Source organism: Lactuca serriola, chromosome 3 (genome assembly GCF_051521515.1).
Source record: "Lactuca serriola cultivar US96UC23 chromosome 3, Lser_US96UC23_V15, whole genome shotgun sequence".
NCBI lineage: Eukaryota > Viridiplantae > Streptophyta > Magnoliopsida > Asterales > Asteraceae > Lactuca > Lactuca serriola.
In genome coordinates this window covers 28,650,955-28,669,147 of record NC_136410.1, presented here as the reverse complement: position 1 = coordinate 28,669,147, position 18,193 = coordinate 28,650,955, and the positions used below count along the sequence as shown (strand labels likewise).

Sequence of the window (18,193 nt, the reverse complement as noted above, 5' to 3'; positions counted from 1 at the left end):
TTTAAAAATAACATATAAGAAACGTGTATATGGACAGAAGATGTACTTATTTTGGTATCATGATATTTTTCCATTATTATTGCTTCAAGCTACACAAATTAAATGAGTACTAGCTACAGTATATTTGAATATGACATCAGCACATTCAGCACCAAACCACCATCTACGATCTATAGGTCATCCTCTCCTCTATATAAACTTGCGATGTTGCCTCTTTTACCATTCAAAAAAACAAACGACATTAGACATTTCATTAACTTCTCCCAAAAAAACTTGAAATGTCAAAGAGTAAAATGCTGGTTGTGGGTGGCACAGGGTATGTCGGGAAGAGGATTGTGAAAGCTAGTTTGGCTCAAGGCCACCCGACATTTGTCCTTATGCGTCGAGAGATCGGATACGAAGTTGAAAAGCTTCAGAAACTTCTATCATTTAAGAAACAAGGAGCTCGATTGATTGAAGGTTCTTTTTCCGATCACCAGTCTCTCGTGGATGCCGTCAAAAAAGTTGATGTCGTGATATGCACCATGTCTGGGGTGCAATTCCGATCACATAATATTCTCCTGCAACTTAAGCTTGTTGATGCCATTAAAGAAGCTGGAAACATCAAGGTATGTCATATGTGCAAGTGCAACACCGGCCGGTAAATGGTAATATTTATTATATATACCTTGTTAATTTAACCGATTAAAACTTGCTTAAACAGCATAAAGATTATTGAGTGTCTTCAACGACAATGTTTGTCTCACTTGACTTTTAGAATTTATAGTTTCAAAATATACACGTAAATGTTTTCAAAACACAGCGATTCTTGCCTTCGGAGTTTGGGATGGACCCTTCACGAATGGAACATGGGCTTGAATATGGAAAGGAGACGTTTGGCGACAAGATGGTCGTACGAAAAGCCATTGAAGATGCTAAAATTCCATATACATACATTTCTGCAAACTGTTTCGGGGGTTACTTTGTTGGCAACCTCTCCCAACCAAACACCCTCTTCCCACCCAAGGATAGAGTGTCTATTTATGGTGATGGAAATTGTAAAGGTATGATACGTGTATGGTGATAATATGGCTTTCTTTTCTCGTGTTATAACTTCTATAAAATGCAGCTGTTTTCATGGATGAAGACGATGTTGCAACATACACAATTAAGACAGTAGATGATCCTCGTACGTTGAACAAGACGTTGTATCTCCGGCCAAATGAAAACATCCTTACACACAATGATTTGGTTGAGAAATGGGAGAAACTTACCAACAAAACACTCCAAAAAGTTTACATTTCAGCCGAAGACTTCCTCGCTTCCATGAGAGGTGTGTACGCTATAATTAATTAAGTGATGTTCTTCAATAACACAATTACCAACAAAGTAGTATATCGTGTAAATCAATAATGCCACATCAACAAAGGGGTTGTAGCCTATCAGTATAACGTTGTCTTCCCTTATTGATCGTAAAATTAAAGAGTAGTTTAAGACTAGATTTGATCTTCAAAATAAAATTATGACACACCCATGTCTCATCAAAAATATAGAATCTTATATATAAAAACAATTATGCTATAAGTTTACCTCGAACATAAAACTGGAACTCGAAATGACAATGTGCAAAAACTTTCATTCATAATACATTTCAAATTAAAGCATGTGAGAAACTTAACCAAAATCAAACTAAAGTATATTAAAATGTTTATTATCAACCAAAATACATTCGGTTATGTTGTTATGTTTACATTTGAAGCTATGATGTTTACATCTTGACAAATTAAATTGAAAAGTGAACTGAAATGATGTTGCTTGTTGTACCTAAGTAAATATATTTTCACTTCGTAGATTTGGACCATGCTTATCAAGCAGGATTTGCACGTATCTATCAAATTTTCTATGATGGTTGTTTGATGAACTTCGAAATTGGAGAAGGAGGAGAAGAAGCTTCTAATCTTTATCCGGAGGTCAGATACACTCGTATGGATGAATATCTGCAACGATATCTCTAGTTGACAACTAAAATTAAGAATTTACCATGTGTGCACTCAAACATTTTTGCATGGTGTTTGTTATGTATTTATTATGGTTTATTTTAATTATGAATGAGTTACTCTGCAATTACTACATAAGCATATATCTATTACACAATAGCATAGTATGCAACTGTAACCATTTCATACAATAGACTTAGTAATAGACTTTGTACCTTTTTACCCTTTTCTGAACGGAAAATACACACATTCTAAAACTAGAGCTGACTACTCCTAATTTTATATATTTGTTCATGAATTAAGAGCTTGAACACTGAGAAGAGATATTTTTCCTACACTTTGATACCGTTTACAACGCTTTGGTAATAGGCTTCATCGAGACAAGCCATGTGCCAATCTAGAAAAATCAACATAAAATTTTGTTAATTTTGATGAGATTGCCCCACTACAACTGAATGACACGTGGTGGTCCAAAAAGGAGGTACAAAGAATTACATCAAGTTGCCAAATGGACACACTCGATGGGATAGTTTCGAACAATCATACCACACAAACGAACTACCTTCGAAGCATATATAGGCTATCAATGGGTCGGGTACAGAACAAATTTTTTTAGAGTTTTTAGATTTTTTTTTATCTTTGTTCTTTGTAAAGAAAAAAATTGTACTACTGAGTTTTTATTTAAGGGAAATTAAGTGATTTAACTACAATTTAATGTGTTTTTTTTTTAAATAACCAATAAATTTTTTTTAGCAAAAATAATCATTTGGTCCGGAATAGCCGGACCAAATGAAAAAAACATTTTTTCTGACAAAAAAAAATACATATTGAACTGAATTCCGGAGCAAAATTCCGGATTTTGTACAAACATTATAGATTACAGACATAAATTTCGAATTTTGAAAAGAAATTTTTTTGAGATTTCAAGATAATTTTGAAATTCGATGAACAATTCTAGGATTTGAAGATTTTTAACTTAAATCTAACAAAATGTTACAAACATAATAATATGAAATATATACAATATTAGTATATAAAATCAAATATTTTATTAAAAACCAGTGACATTAAACACTTTGAAATATAGACTTTTGACATAAGTATGGAAATTTTCTTTCAAAAAATTGGAAAAAAATCAAAAAATAACTACTAAATTCGAAGATTAAATCCGAAATGAAATTTTCGGAATCCAAAAAAAAGATTTCTTTCAAAAAAAATAAAAATCTGAAATGTAAACAATACTCCGGAATAAAGGCATTCCAGATAAAGTAGTTATTTTTTAAAAACCGAAAAATTGGTTATTTTCTTTGAAAAAACCATTTATAATGGTTAGATTACCTAATTTCTCATGATTTAAATAATTTCAAATAAAAAGTTCATAGTCCAAAAACTACTTCAAGTAATTTGTGAGCTTTTAGAATATGATTTTATGAAATTTTAAACCTTTATTTTTTTTTTCGGATAGTAGGATTGGATGTTGCATCCATGTATTCTAATTCTTCCTAGCCTTAACGTTCTAAAAGTAAACAAATTGTAAGAATACACAACAATATTATCAAATAAGAATTGTTTCTAATGCTTTTGAGAGCTAAAAAACAACGCATTTAACATAGTTTATCTTCGTTTTTGTTCTTTCTAGTAATGGAAGTAGTACACAATTTCCAATGACGTTGTTGAAAGGGATGTCGGTTGTTGACTCGAGAATAAAAATGGCACATTTATTTCATAAGGACAACATGGTGGTGGTGTCATAGTAGAGACAAACAAGATGTGGATAATAAAGTTTGTTTTGTCATGTGGTTAATTGTTTTACATGGAGTCGAGCTTAAGGATTAACATAAACAAGTCTAATGTATATGGTGTTGGAGTCAATCTAACAGAAACTAAGATGGTGGCAGGGTCGACATGTTGTGCTCCAAGATCACTTCCTTTTAGATATTTAGGCCTTTCAATTGGTTCTAGTATGGTAATTAAAAGTAACTGGAATATAGTGATGGAACGGATTAGAGATAAGCTCTCGCATTGGAAGGTCAAATTACTTTAAATGTGAGGTCGATTAACACTTCTAATTTCTAAAATCAATTGTAGGAAGCCTTGACATTTATTTTATATCCATTTTTAAAGTTCCATAACAATGCTAAAACTTCTTGAAAGGTGGCGAGATAATTTTTTGGGGGTGGAGATGTAGAGAAAAGAAGATGGCTTGGATAAAGTGGGATATCATGTGTTGGCATCGATAAACAAGGGTGGGTTATAGATATCAAAAGTTTAAAGTCTTTTAATCAAGATTTATTACAAAAATAAAGATGGTGGTGGGTAAACAATGAAGATGTATTACGGGTGAAATTGGTTAGATTTATTCATGGTGATGAGGTTGGATTCGACAATAATGGTTGTAAGACTCGGAGAGTGTGGGAAAAATCTATTGATTTTATAAATTACATACATGATAGAAATATTATTTTGAAGGCGATGTTAAAATATAAGTTCTGGTGTGGTGATAAAGCTCATTTTTGGATTTACATACGGACTAGAGATCAACCTTTAAAGCAATGATTTTATAGACATTTTAGGTTGGAAATAGTTAAAGATTGCAAAGTAAAGTATCGGTATTGGGATGGTGTCTGTGTAACATACACGTTCAGTTATCGTGTATTGTAAATTATAAAAGTGAATAATATTATGAAATATTATGTGAAATTGAATGTTGAGTTCTAACAGATGGCTTTTACTATAAATGAAGTAAAACTATGTTTAGAATCACTCGGAAAAATATTAGAAGTCTTATGGGATTCCAATCAAATGTCAAATAGTGAAATGTAACGAAAATATAAAATTTGAAATAAGTAAAAATTTTATTACTGAAAGTTGTAAAGAATCTCGTTAGAAACATTTAGGCAAAAACCTAATCGAAATTCGAGTTATAACGAACAAATTAAGACCAATCGAAGATCCGTGACAAAACCGGCATGGCGTCGAATGACGTAAAAAGTGAGTTTTTGATAAACTACTTTTTAGCCTTGGTGATCTAAATGAAAGTCGTAGTATTTGTTAAACCGAGAATTTTGATAAAAAGAACGCCAAAATCTGGCTTCGTATGAGGAATTTATGCTTTTTCTAAGTTTCGGAATAGCAGTAGACAGCTAAAAACTCGAAATAAAGATCGAGCGATATTTAGCCGACACAACCTAAACAAGAATCGAAGGTATCGTCAATAGTAGTACAATAGTAAAAAGACAGGCAAAAACGGACATCGGATGAAGAAGTTATGAATTTTTAACAGATTTTCCTGTCCTGATCTGTTCAAAATAATAATATTAAAAATAAATTCAAAATTAGCCGACGAAGTCTAAACGAAATTTGTAGAGCATAATTTTCCCTATGCGTGCATATAAAGAACGTCAAAAACGGAGCTCGTATGCGAAAGTTATGGATTTTAGAAGTTTTTGGTACAAAAATCGAGAATAATTGCGAAAACCGAGAAAAATCGCATGAACAGTACCCGAACACGTCACCCGGATTCTCTCATGCGTGCCCTGTGTCGGATTGTGATACGACCGAAGGGAGTCCCAACCGAAGCATGTCGCGTGGCGCCTCGTGTCCGACGTCGATGACTCAGCCGAAGACCATCCGACGCGTATGCTGCTTCCGGTCCAACACGTACCCTTCCCGCATCCGAGCCTCGCTCCTGCTGTTGCGTGTCCGAGCCTCGCGCCACTTTCCCTCCTTTCCTCTCGCTTCGGATCAGAGGCTCGCACCTATATAAAGGGTGCGAGACCTCCTGGCTAATGTTAGGAAATTGACACTTTTTCACCCCTAATTCCATATTTTAGCTATTTCCACTTCACCCGAAGCCCCAATATTATTTTCAACGCCCGAAATACGTTCCGAATTTCACGAGAAGCCAGAGAAATTTATCTTTTCGGTTTGAAACCCAACCCTCGCAACGCTTGATTTTCAAGAAAACTCTCGGTTTTCATTGAAGAAAGTCAATTATAGTAACGAAGTGCTGCACAAATTACTATTTTAACCCCCGGTTATTTCACGGTGAGTTCAATGTATAGGAACAATTATATGTTATGTGTTATATGTGTTATGTGCTTTTCAGTGTTATTATTCCGGGTTATTTTCTCGTGTTATTTTTATTCGCTATTTTAATAGCAAAGAAATACCTTTGACCATGTGATCAGTGAAAGGACTTAGATTCACATTGGTACTGGTATGTAGGCTCTGGCCATGTAGAGCATGTCTCCGTAAGAGAATGACTTCTATTCTATGGCATTGGCAAAAGGTTAGATAGGGTATAAGCCTGAAATCTACCAAAATGTTAATCAGAAGTTATGTCTTTTGTGCCATTTAGGCCAAAGCTTTATTGATGTATATCAAGTATGGAAATTGTTATGTCTCATTGATTGTATATCTTTGAATCAAATCATTGATTGATATGGAAAGCTTGTCACATGATTCATGTATGCCTTTGTTGTTCCTTGTTCCTCTTTGGTTCTGCCATATTAAAGTATATATATATGGCATAACGTTATATTGTATCTATTATTGAACTCACTAACCGTCACCGCTTACCCTCTCAATGTTTAACAATTACAGGAGATAAGCATCCAATATAGTTATATACTGTTAGAAGATTTTGAATAGTTTGAAACTATTGTATTTTGTACTCCCTTATGTATAAAACTATAGAATCCTGGGAAGTTATGTAATATATATAACACTTTGTAATATTCGGTTTGTATCCAGTAGTTTGTAATCACTTTATCAATATAAAATATTGTTTTTATGAATATTCATGTAGCATGTTTTGGAGTAACAATTGTCAAGTATGAAAGTTTGGGGTTTTCAAAAATATGAAAGTGTGGGTCTTTCAATTATGGTATCAGAGCAGTAGTTTAAGTGAACTAAATTCAACTTTAGACTTAAACTGTTGGAAGTTCAATATATGAACGGATTCATTGTAAGTATATGGATACAACCCATAGGAAATATGTAAGTAAAAGTATTAGGTAATGATAAACCCTAATATTCTAAAATACAATGTTACTCCATATTGCAGATCAATGGCTGAACATGTTAGTAGCCATACCCCTGAGGTGGGTGGAGGTCCTCAACCTGAGGAAGTAAAGACTCCAGAATCTCCTCGTGAGGAGCAACTTTTGGGTAAACTTATCGGTGTTATTCGACAGACACTCGAAGAACACAAAAAGAATGGTGATAAAGGAAAAGAGAAAGCCACTGGAGAATCTTCAAAATGAGAGGTGAAGCGTCCCTCGTTCAAAGATTTCAAGAGTAGTGGTGCAACAGAGTTTTCTAGTGTTCTTAATCCCATTGTTGTTCTTACCTGGATCCGGAACACAGAGAAAGTGTTTCGTATTTCTCATGTGGATAATGAAGACAAGGCTAATTATGCTTCTACAATGCTCATCGGAGAAGCCTTGGTCTGGTGGGAAGCAACATATGAAGCTCTCAACGGATATGACCAGGAGAATTTATCCTGGGAGAGATGTTTAAAACTCGTTTGCTAGAGAAGTATTGTCCTCTAGACATGAGGAGGAGATTGGAGAAGGAATTCCTCGAACTTAAACAGGGAGGAATGGCTGTGAACGAGTATGAAACTCAGTTTAATCAAAGAGCAAGGTTTGCTACAAAGTATATTCCAACTGAAGACGAGAAAATTTAGTTATTCATGGAGGGACTACGACACGAAATCCAAGATTTCGTTGCCAATCGGGAAGTTTTGTCATTCAATAAAGCCATTAAGTATGCTCGAAGGCATGAACATGACTTAGAAATACACGGTGCCAATTTTACTGTTCCGAAGCATCCATGTACTGAAAGAACTGTTCCTGTTCCCTCTATTCCACCAGCTCAATCCGTTCGATCTGATTCTAACAAGCAAGTGCAATCTCAGAGTGCTTTTCGTGGTCGTGGTAGATCACAATCTTTTTCTATTCAATCGCCTTCATGTCGTATTTGTGGAAGGAATCATTCGGGCCAATGCAAAATAGACAAGGAATCTATTGTCTGTTATGGATGTAAAGAAACGGGTCCTATAAAGCCAGCTTGCCCAAGAAAGGATGTTACCTGTTATGCATGTGGTATTACTTGCCACAAGAAGCGTTTTTGCCCTACTCTTAGTAGTCAAATGACGGGAAGTCAAGCTTTTGTTCAACAACCGGCGAGAAGTTAAGCTCCTGTTCAACAATCAAAGGGTACTCCAACTAAAAAGGAGGTGGTGCCAAAAGCTAAGGGTCGTGCATTCCAGATTACCACAGAGGAGGCACGCGAGGAACCGAATGTTGTGATGGGTATATTTCTTGTCAATTCTAGACCTGCTCACATCTTATTTGATTCTAGTGCCTCAGATTCTTTTGTGTCTTATGAATTTGCGCACTCTGTTCAAATTCCTTGCTATGCACTCGTGCAACCATTTCACGGAGATACTGCGAGAAGTATATCATTACTTGCTGATAAAGTCTATAGGGATTGTGTTATAGAAATTGAAGGCTATAATTTTCTTGCTAACCTGATCCCTATCTCCTTGCCCAACTTTGATATTATTCTCGGCATGGATTGGTTGTCAAAGAACCACGCAGAACTCTTGTGCTATGAAAAGATAGTATGCATTCCTATTAAAGGAGAAGATCCTATCTATTTTTATGGTAAACAAAGAATCTTAAAAATAATCTCTTTCCTCAAAGCTCGTAAATTCATATCAAAGGGATGTTCTATCTATATGGCCTACACAATTGATGTCTCAAAAGAGGAGAAGCAAACGGTAAATGATGTTCCCGTTGTTAACGAATATCCTGATGTTTTCCCAGATAACTTGCCTGGACTTCCTCTGGACAGGCAAGTAGAATTCCGAATTGACCTTATGCCTGGTGTTACTCCGATTGCAAAGACTCCTTATCGTCTTACGCCAGCCGAGATGAAAGAAATGATGATCCAACTGCAGGAATTACTTGACAAAGGTTTTATTCGACCGAGTACCTCTCCTTGGGGTGCTCTGGTATTGTTTGTCAAGAAGAAGGACGGATCGATGCGGATGTGCATTGATTATCGTGAGCTGAATAAGGTGACTATCAAGAACAAGTACCCACTACCTCGCATTGATGATTTATTTGATCAACTTCAAGGTGTTAGCTATTTCTCAAAGATTAATTTGAGATCTGACTATCATCAGTTGAAAGTTCACGAGCAAGATGTACCAAAGACTGCTTTTCGTACTCAATATGGATATTATGAATTCCTTGTCATGTCGTCGGTCTTACAAATGCTCCTGCTGTATTCATGGATATGATGAATTGAGTATGCCGCCCAATGCTCGATAAATCTGTCATCGTATTCATTGTCGATATTCTAATATATTCCAAGTCTGAAGTTGATCATGTCATTTATTTCGTGCGGTATTAGAACTTCTTCGAAAGGAGAAACTATATGCTAAATTCTCGAAATGTGAATTTTGGCTTCGCCAAGTTCAATTTCGGCCATGTTATTTCAGGTGACGGTGTATCTATAGATCCTACCAAAATCGAAGTCATTCAAAATTGGGAAATGCCCCGTAATGCTTCTGAAATTCGCAGTTTCTTGGGTCTCGCGGGATATTACTGGAGATTCATTAAAGACTTTTCTCGTATAGTTGTACCTCTCACGAGACTTACACGGAAAGAAGTAAATTTCAAATGGGGTGAAGCCCAAGAAAAAGCTTTCTCAACTCTAAAAGATCTTTTGACTCATGCTCCAATCTTATCACTCCAAGAAGGTGATGATGATTTCTCCGTATATAGCGATGCTTCAAGATTGGGACTCGGTTGTGTGTTGATGCAACGTGGTAAAGTGATAGCATATGCCTCAAGACAACTGAAAGATTATGAAAAGAATTATCCCGCCCATGATCTCGAACTAGCTGCAGTGGTATTTGTCCTAAAACTTTGGAGACATTATCTTTTTGGTACAAAATGCCAATTGTTTACCGACCACAAAAGTCTCAAGTACATATTCTGTCAGCAAACTTTGAATATAAGACAACAACGAGCCATGGAGCTGATCAAAGATTATCACTGTGAAATCATGTAGCATCCTGGAAAGGCCAATGTAGTTGCTGATGCACTTAGCAGAAAGGTTTATCATAATAGTATGTGTTATACTATTACTCTCACTACAGTAAAGTTCACTATTCTTGATGAACTAGAGAAATGGCAAGAAGAGGCCTTAAAGCCAGAAAATATGAAGAAGGAAGGGATGATACATTATAATGATGCTTTATTTGATGATCCACGAGGATTAAAGGTATTCAAGAATCGGCTATGGATTCCAAAGATTGGTGGATTAAGACAGAAGATTTTAGATGAAGCCCATAAATCTAAATTGTCAATACATCCTGGTACAAGTAAAATGTACTATGATGTAAGAGCTAATTATTGGTGGCCTGGATTAAAGAGAGACATTGGAAGATATGTACAGGAATGCTTAGTATGCTTACAAGTCAAAGCAGAGCACCAAAAGCCTTATGGAACCTCATAAAGTCTTAGGTGGTGTTTGTTTTTTGTCCACAGATCTTCCTGGCCTCTTCTGTCTGCACGGTGCAGACCACGCGCAGACATTAACCTTTGCAGACTGTTTGTTTTTTTGAAGACTGCAGACCTAAAAATGTCTGAGCCCCTCTTCTTGGCGCAGATGTGGACCAGAGTCTTCTAACATCTTCTAGCATAAAAAAAAACACATATACTTTATTTTTTTTAGTTTTTTTGAATTTATATTTATTGCAACTTTATTAGTGATAAACAATTTGAAAAAAAAAGTTATAATATTTCAAAAAAAAGTTTGCCGACCCAAACATTATACTTTTGACAAATTTATAAATCAAAGTTTATTACAATAATGGTCGTTAAAGTTATTTATATAAATATATAAAAATTAAAATAATATATTTTTATATTTTTTGTTCCAAATTTTATAAAACATTATTTAATAAAGCATCGTCAATTTCTTAGAAAAAATATTTATGACACGTTTTTAATTGATTTAATTGAAAAAATTGAAGTTTATTTCCATTCATTTATATATCAAATTCTTTAATTCCTAGTTACAATGTTTAGACATAACTTTGCGACCAAAATTGTTGATTTTTTTTCAAATGTATACGTTAGTTTGTACTATTTTTATTTTCACTTTTTATACAATAATACATAAAAGTTGATTTAGATTTGTTAATTATTTATAACAAATTCATAAATATATTAAAAAATCACTTTGTAGTTTAAAAAAAATCAGTTTATTTAGATTTTAGTTTATTTTAGTAACTTGCAGATGTTAAAAAAACAAACAGTCTTCTTTTTTCAGACTGTAGACATTTGGTCCACCTCATCTGCTGCAGAGGTCTATAGATGTAGTCCGCAGACTGCAGACATTTTGCCTCAGAAAAACAAACAACACCTTAGTGTTCCTGTATGGAAATGGGAAGAAATGTCCATGGATTTTATTATCAAATTGTCAAAGATTGTTAGACAGCATGATAGCATTTGGGTAATCGTCGACCGCCTGATTAAGAGTGCACATTTTCTTGCCATGCGTGAAACGGCTCCAATGGAGAAATACGCACAAGTATACTTGGATGAAATTGTTGCAAGACATGGTGTGCCACTAAATATCATTTATGATCGTGATACTCGGTTCACTTCTCACTTTTGGGCGAGTATGCAACGTGAATTGGGATCTCGAGTTGCTCTCAGCATAGCTTATCATCCCCAGACAGATGGTCAGACGGAGTGAACAATCGAAACAGTAGAAGATATGCTTCGTGCATGTGATTGGAGTTCGGTGGTAACTGGGATAAATACTTACCTTTTGTCGAATTTTCGTATAACAACATATACCACGCTTCAATCAAAATGCCACCATATGAAGCATTATATGGTCGCAAAAGTCATACGCCGTTATGTTGGCGTGAAGTAGGACAGAAGATACTTGGAGGCCCTGAAATGATTCAAGACACCACCGACAAGATTCAAATTGTACGAGAAAGAATGAAAGCGACCCAGGATCGACAGAAGTCCTATGCAGAAAAGAGGAGGCGACCCATAGAATTCCAGGTGGGTGATTTCGTAATGCTAAAAGTATCCCCGTGGAAAGGCATTATGCAATTTGGGAAGAAAGGAAAACTAAGCCCTAGATTTGTTGGTCCTTTCAAAATCATCCAGAGAATTGGTAAACAAGCATACCGCTTGGAATTGCCGGAAGATTTGGCAGGTATTCATGATGTGTTTCATGTGAGCTATATGCGTAAATGTTTAAGCATATATGATGAAGCAGTTCTGTTATCTGAGGTAAAACTGGATAATAAGTTAACTTATGTAGAAGAGCCTGAAGAAATCGTAAACGATGCCTGATGTCGGGCGGGGCCCAAAACTGGATAATAAGTTATCTGAGGTAAAATCGGAAGATTTAACTTATGTAGAAGGCCCGATGCCGGGCGGGGCCCGATGACTATCCTCTATGCTTTTATCTTTGTCATTATCGCATGTGTTTGTATGATTATTTGTTTATATGTTGTATGTATATTGGGTGGGGCCCGATGCCAAGTGGGGCCTGATGACTGACAGATTTGTATACCGAGCGGGGCCCAATGTCGGGTAGGGCCCATTATGTATTTATTATGTATGGTGTGTGGTATTTTAGGGAACTCACTAAGCTTTGTGTGCTTTCGGATTTTATTTTATGTTTCAGGTACTTCTGGTTCGAAATGGAAGAACCCGGGATGATTGCAATGCACACACCGCCTCGTTCCGCATTTTATGATTACTCTGATGCTTCATGATGTATTTGATACACGTTGTCCCACTTTGGTTTTATGATGATGTTTTGGATTACAGTTTTATTTAATTTAAAAACGAAACTTTTTGGTCTTCATTTTTGGGATGTTACAATTTATTTGCCTAATATGATGATGGTGGAAGAGAAATAAGAAGAATCATTGCATGCGTCGAACCTAACACCACATCGTATATATATGTGAATTACATATGTTTGTATAACACATATCTGAAAGATTAATGGAAGGAAAACTTACGCCAAAAACCCATAACTTATAAAACATAAAAAATCACACGCCCATTATATACCGAGGACCAAATTTAAAATTGAAGTCAAGAAAATACGAAGCAAGGATAGAGCAAAGGCGTGTTAGAGTGAGGAAGTGGTGATATGAAAGCTTGGTAAAGAAGATGGAAGGGGTTAGTAACGTAAAAGCTTTTAGGGATCAGAATCCTCCACAGATCTGCTAGATCCTTAGATGAAGAAGAAATCCTTTTTTGTCTTGGATGTGGATGTTCTCTTTCGGCCGTTTCATGGCCTAATGGGAATCAAAGCTTCAACCAATCATAAGGTGTGATGGTGGTTGTATTTTTCGGCGATAAAAGTATTCTCTTGAGAGAGAGAAAAAAAAGCGAGAGAGAGAGAGAGAGAGAAATGGGTTTAAGATCATCCACAATGGTGAGTTTAATGTAATGGGAGAGTTGAATGAGGTGTTTAATCTAGGTGTCATTCAATGGATGAAACTTACCATTGTGAGATGTCACACTTGCATTCAATGGATTTGAAGTTCAATGGTCATTGAACTCTTCAATGGAAAAAATGAAAGTTTTTAGTTCTTAAATATATACTATAAATTACCTTTTGTAATATTTTATTGAACTTTTTTGAGTTCAATGCATTGTAGGAAAAAAATGATAGAGTTGTATGGATTGTAAAAATATGACGTGACAATCCATTGAATTATATGAAGTTGAATGAATTGTGGATGCCCTACTGTGAGAGTGGCGTAGGATGATTATGCGGTAGAGAAAAAGAAAGAGAAGAGAGAAGAGAGGGGGAATGTGTGGGGACCTTGTTAAAAAAGACAAAAGAAATAAAGAGGGACAAATAGGTAATTTATATATACTTGATCTTTATTTTTAATGGAGTTAGCTAAAAATATTATCCGTGAAACCATAAGAACTTCCAGTGTAACGTTTTTTTTTTAAAAAAGTCTTGAAAATGTTATTTTCAAAACATTGTCATTTGTGAATTTTTGTCTTAAAATAATAGAATTTTTTTTATGTAGATATATAATTAATTGTAACTTGCACATTTTTTAATTTAAAGTTATAATCGTAAACCTTATTGAATTGTGTGTGGCATCTGGTCAGCTAAAAGTCAAATATTTGTAATACTTATGGGAAGAAAATGAGGGTTACGTTACCCCTACCAACATGTTGGTTCAGCCAGTAGTTAATATGTGTTTTATAGTTATTATTGTTTCTATAACATTCTTTGTAACTATTTAACCATTTTTCTTAGTAAAAGACGAAAGAATAGTTTCCTTTGTGCTTACCACATGGACGAATAAAAGTCAAATATTTGTAATACTTATGAGAAGAAAATGAGGGGCAGCACATGCTACCCCTACCAATATGTTGGTTCTGCGAATGGTTAACATGTGTTTTATAACTTTATAGTTTCTATAACGTTCTTTGCAACTATTTAACCATATTAGCTTTTAAGGTTTTTGTTTTAGAACAACGTAAATTTAATTTGGTTAATTCTAAAAAAATAGAAACTCCTCTCATTATCATTTTTACACATAAGTCACTTATTTTTTACACCAAGACCTGAATATGCAACAATGAAGGTAACATATAGTCTAAAAACACGTTTCATACGACAAATCAGTAAAGTCCTTTTAAATTATACTATATGATAACTACATTCATTAAGATACTATCTATATGAGTTTTTTTCATTAGTTTAGTAAATATAAAAAGAAAATTTTTTTAAAAAAAAAATAAACTTTAACCCTATTAACAAAAAAAGATCTATTATTGTTTATTTTCAGAAAAATCTTTAAAATTTTTAGAAAACCTCTGAAAACCAGTATTAATCGGGAACAATGATTTTTATTTTACAAATATTTACCATTTTTTGGGTTAAATTGAAATATATATATATATATATATATATATATATATATATATATATATATATATATATATATATATATATATATTAACTATATTATTGAACATATTGCCCATGTCTTGAAAATTAAGAGGTATACATTTTATAACATCATGTACAATCTATTAAGCTTACAATGTATACGTATACACGCACGTATCATTGTATACGTATTCTCGTGAAAACCCTAATACCCTCTGGACACTATCAGCATCGTTTCTTCCAAAAACTTCTTCCAAATCTATTCCGTCTACCTCCTCACTTTCTTCAATCTTCGATAGGCTTCCATTACAACCACCCTCCTATAGTCGTCGCTATCGCCACCCTGCCGACGTTGTCCCCTCCATCGCCACCGGACATCGCACACCATAAACAAGAAAAAGCCCCCATTCGATTCTTGTCGTTACCTTCATTCGTCGTCTGCAACCCCGCTTCTACCTAGAAACCCTAACTCTATCTCGCTGCCACCATCGGACACTATTAACTGCAATCCCTAACCCTAGAGACGTTTGCGGGTCTAACGAAAATAGAATTAAACAAGAGGAGAACAATTTACAAAATAAAGCCCTAATCCTATTCCATTATTGAATTCCTGTAAATCAAAGAAGCAAATATGTTGAGAACGAGGTTGGTATGGTTTACGTTTGGTTTCGCTTCAACAACTGATATCATGTCTCAGTTTGTCTACAAAGATCTATTGCTCGATCATCACTCTCTTTCTCTCCAGGTACTTTTTTCCAATAAATTTTCCATTTTATGTCTTTTTTTCTTAATTTTTGATCTTGTCCGATTGCAATTTAATGTCTCAGTTTGTCTACAAATATCTATTGCTCGATCGTCACTCTCTTTCTCTCTAGGTACTTTTTTCGAATAAATTTTCCATTTTATGTCTTTTTTTGTTAATTTTTGATCTTGTCCGATTGCAATTGAATGTCTCAGTTTGTCTACAAAGATCTCTTGCTCGATCGTCACTCTCTTTCTCTCCAGGTACTTTTTTTCCAATAAATTTTCCATTTTATGTCTTTTTTTGTTAATTTTTGATCTTGTGCTATTGCAGTTGAAGCAACAGTTTGATTCTTTGGAGTCCCGTGTCTCAAATCTCGAATCAGTATCTCCCAAGGTATTCTTACCATTATTCATTAATTTTTATATATTTCCACCGAATCGTATGGTAAACTGTTAGGCTCTTCCAGTATACTGTCTATATCACAAATTGATATTTCCTATAAGAGATTTAAGTGGGTATTTGGATGTGTATCGCAATGATATCATGATTGCAGTTTAGGGTTTTTTTGGTAAAGGGGTGTTTGGATGTGCTTTTGAAAAAGTTGTCTAATGAAGAGATGTAATCGAAGGTGATGTAGAAAACAATGCTCAGAGTAGTTTGGTTATCTAAGGAATGCCCTTTAATCATAATCCAACTGATTATTTGACATATAATTAATTAGATATCAAGTAGGTTGGTTACACAAAAACTAGAAGGTTTTTTATGACTTGGAACCTCAAAGATGAAGAAAATCACTTCAAGAATATGAATTTCTAATCATTTAGGATGAAGATAGAGCAAAATTGGATAAGCAGAGAAGTGATTATTGAGATACATGTAAATTACCTAACTGTCCTTGTGAGTGCATCGGTGCATGTAACATTTTGTCTTCTAATGTGTGCCTAAGAATGGCTATTGTGGGCATATTACAATTGTCTAGAATTTTGAAGCAAGCCCATATATATATATATATATATATATATATATATATATATATATATATATATATAAGAATCATAATGATTTGACTGTGATCTGGCATTATGTCGTTCCTACCTTAAGTAGATTCATAATCAATATAATAAATAAACAAAATACTTGGTGAACCTTTCAGTATTATCTTTTTGAACAGGGCAGAAACTTTTGACAACCTCACCAATTCTGTTAGTATCATTTTCCTCCCTTACTACATATTACTGCAGTTCAGTTCCTACTTGTCTGTCTGAAAGAGGATTAATTTTCGTGTTGCAGGTGAAGATTGCAATGGTTGGGAAATATGTTGGCCTAACAGACTCCTATTTGTCTGTTGTTAAGGTACAATTAGAGTTATAGTTTTGCAATAACATTACAGTATATTTGTTTTAGTTTTACTAAACTTGAACTTGAACTTGAAATCAAGTGCAGTCCCTTCTCCATGCATGCATTGCATGTTCGTTGAAACCCTCCATTGAATGGATTGCAGCTTCTGATTTAGAAGATGAAAGTGCCAGACTGGTATGTATGGCTATGGACCCTAGATACTAATAATAATATCATATTGAAGTATTTACATATGTCATATGTGTTTGTGTGCAGACACCAGAAGCACATGCAAAGGCCTGGGAGACATTGAGGGTAAGAGTTTGATGAATATTTGTTATGATTTGGTGAAAGGGAATGTAATTGTTAATATGTTCAGAGTGCGGCATGTGTTTTGGTTCCTGGTGGATTTGGAGATCGTTGTGTGAAGGGAATGATACACAGATCATATACTACACCCTAATACAAGGAATCCCTAAACACACTACCATCGACACCACCAAAGATGCCCCTTTCCTAACTTTATACGAACATATATTAGTATAACTGGTCTATATGGAAGCTTAAAGATCTTAAGAGTTATCCTTACTTATTTTGTTATCACTTATGTTTTTTCAGGTGATTCCTGCAGAGAACATTGTTTCAACATTTCATGGCACTCACAAACAGACTTTTCCATCTCAAAAGGTCTCTTAGAATCTCAAATTATCTTAGAGGTAAACCTTATAAACCAAAAGTTGTAATATAACTAGAAGGAATTATTTTTATTTGTAAATGTTGCAAATGTTACTATGATCCTAAAACACAAATGAAATCTTTTGGGTTATTAGTCATATAGAGATGAAATGAGATATTGAGATTTAACCTTAGTGAATGTTTTGATAAAACAGGCTGTTGATGGCATAAGTAAGATAAAAGACGGATATAACCCTGCTACCTGGATGTTGGAAGTTAGTACTTCAGCTCAAGAACTTACACTCGGAGGTGATATCTCGTATGAGTTGTTTCTTAGAGATAGGTAAAATTTCACTTATTTTGTCATCACTGAAGGGTATCATAATTAGATGATTAGAGTAGTTTAAAGATAAAATTACTTGTTTTCAAAGTATTGTTATTATGGATGGGTATTTTAGACAATTCTCTT

At 34.5% G+C, this 18,193-nt stretch overlaps 1 protein-coding gene and 1 long non-coding RNA gene across 2 annotated transcripts; both read left to right on the top strand.

The window, feature by feature from the left end:
- Nucleotides 1–214: 214 nt before the first annotated feature.
- PRR1 (pinoresinol reductase 1) lies at nt 215–2,233 on the top strand. The gene is made up of 4 exons (XM_079029548.1): nt 215–608; nt 803–1,043; nt 1,109–1,312; nt 1,831–2,233. Exons 1-4 carry the CDS (start codon nt 279–281, stop codon nt 1,992–1,994), a joined length of 939 nt encoding a protein of 312 aa, XP_078885674.1. The 5' UTR covers nt 215–278; the 3' UTR covers nt 1,995–2,233.
- A 14,922-nt stretch (nt 2,234–17,155) lies between these two features.
- Nucleotides 17,156–17,479, top strand: LOC145094320 (uncharacterized). Its single transcript, XR_013703285.1, has 3 exons — nt 17,156–17,244; nt 17,326–17,364; nt 17,429–17,479. It is a non-coding gene; the product is annotated as an uncharacterized LOC145094320 (long non-coding RNA).
- The last annotated feature ends 714 nt before the right edge of the window (nt 17,480–18,193 follow it).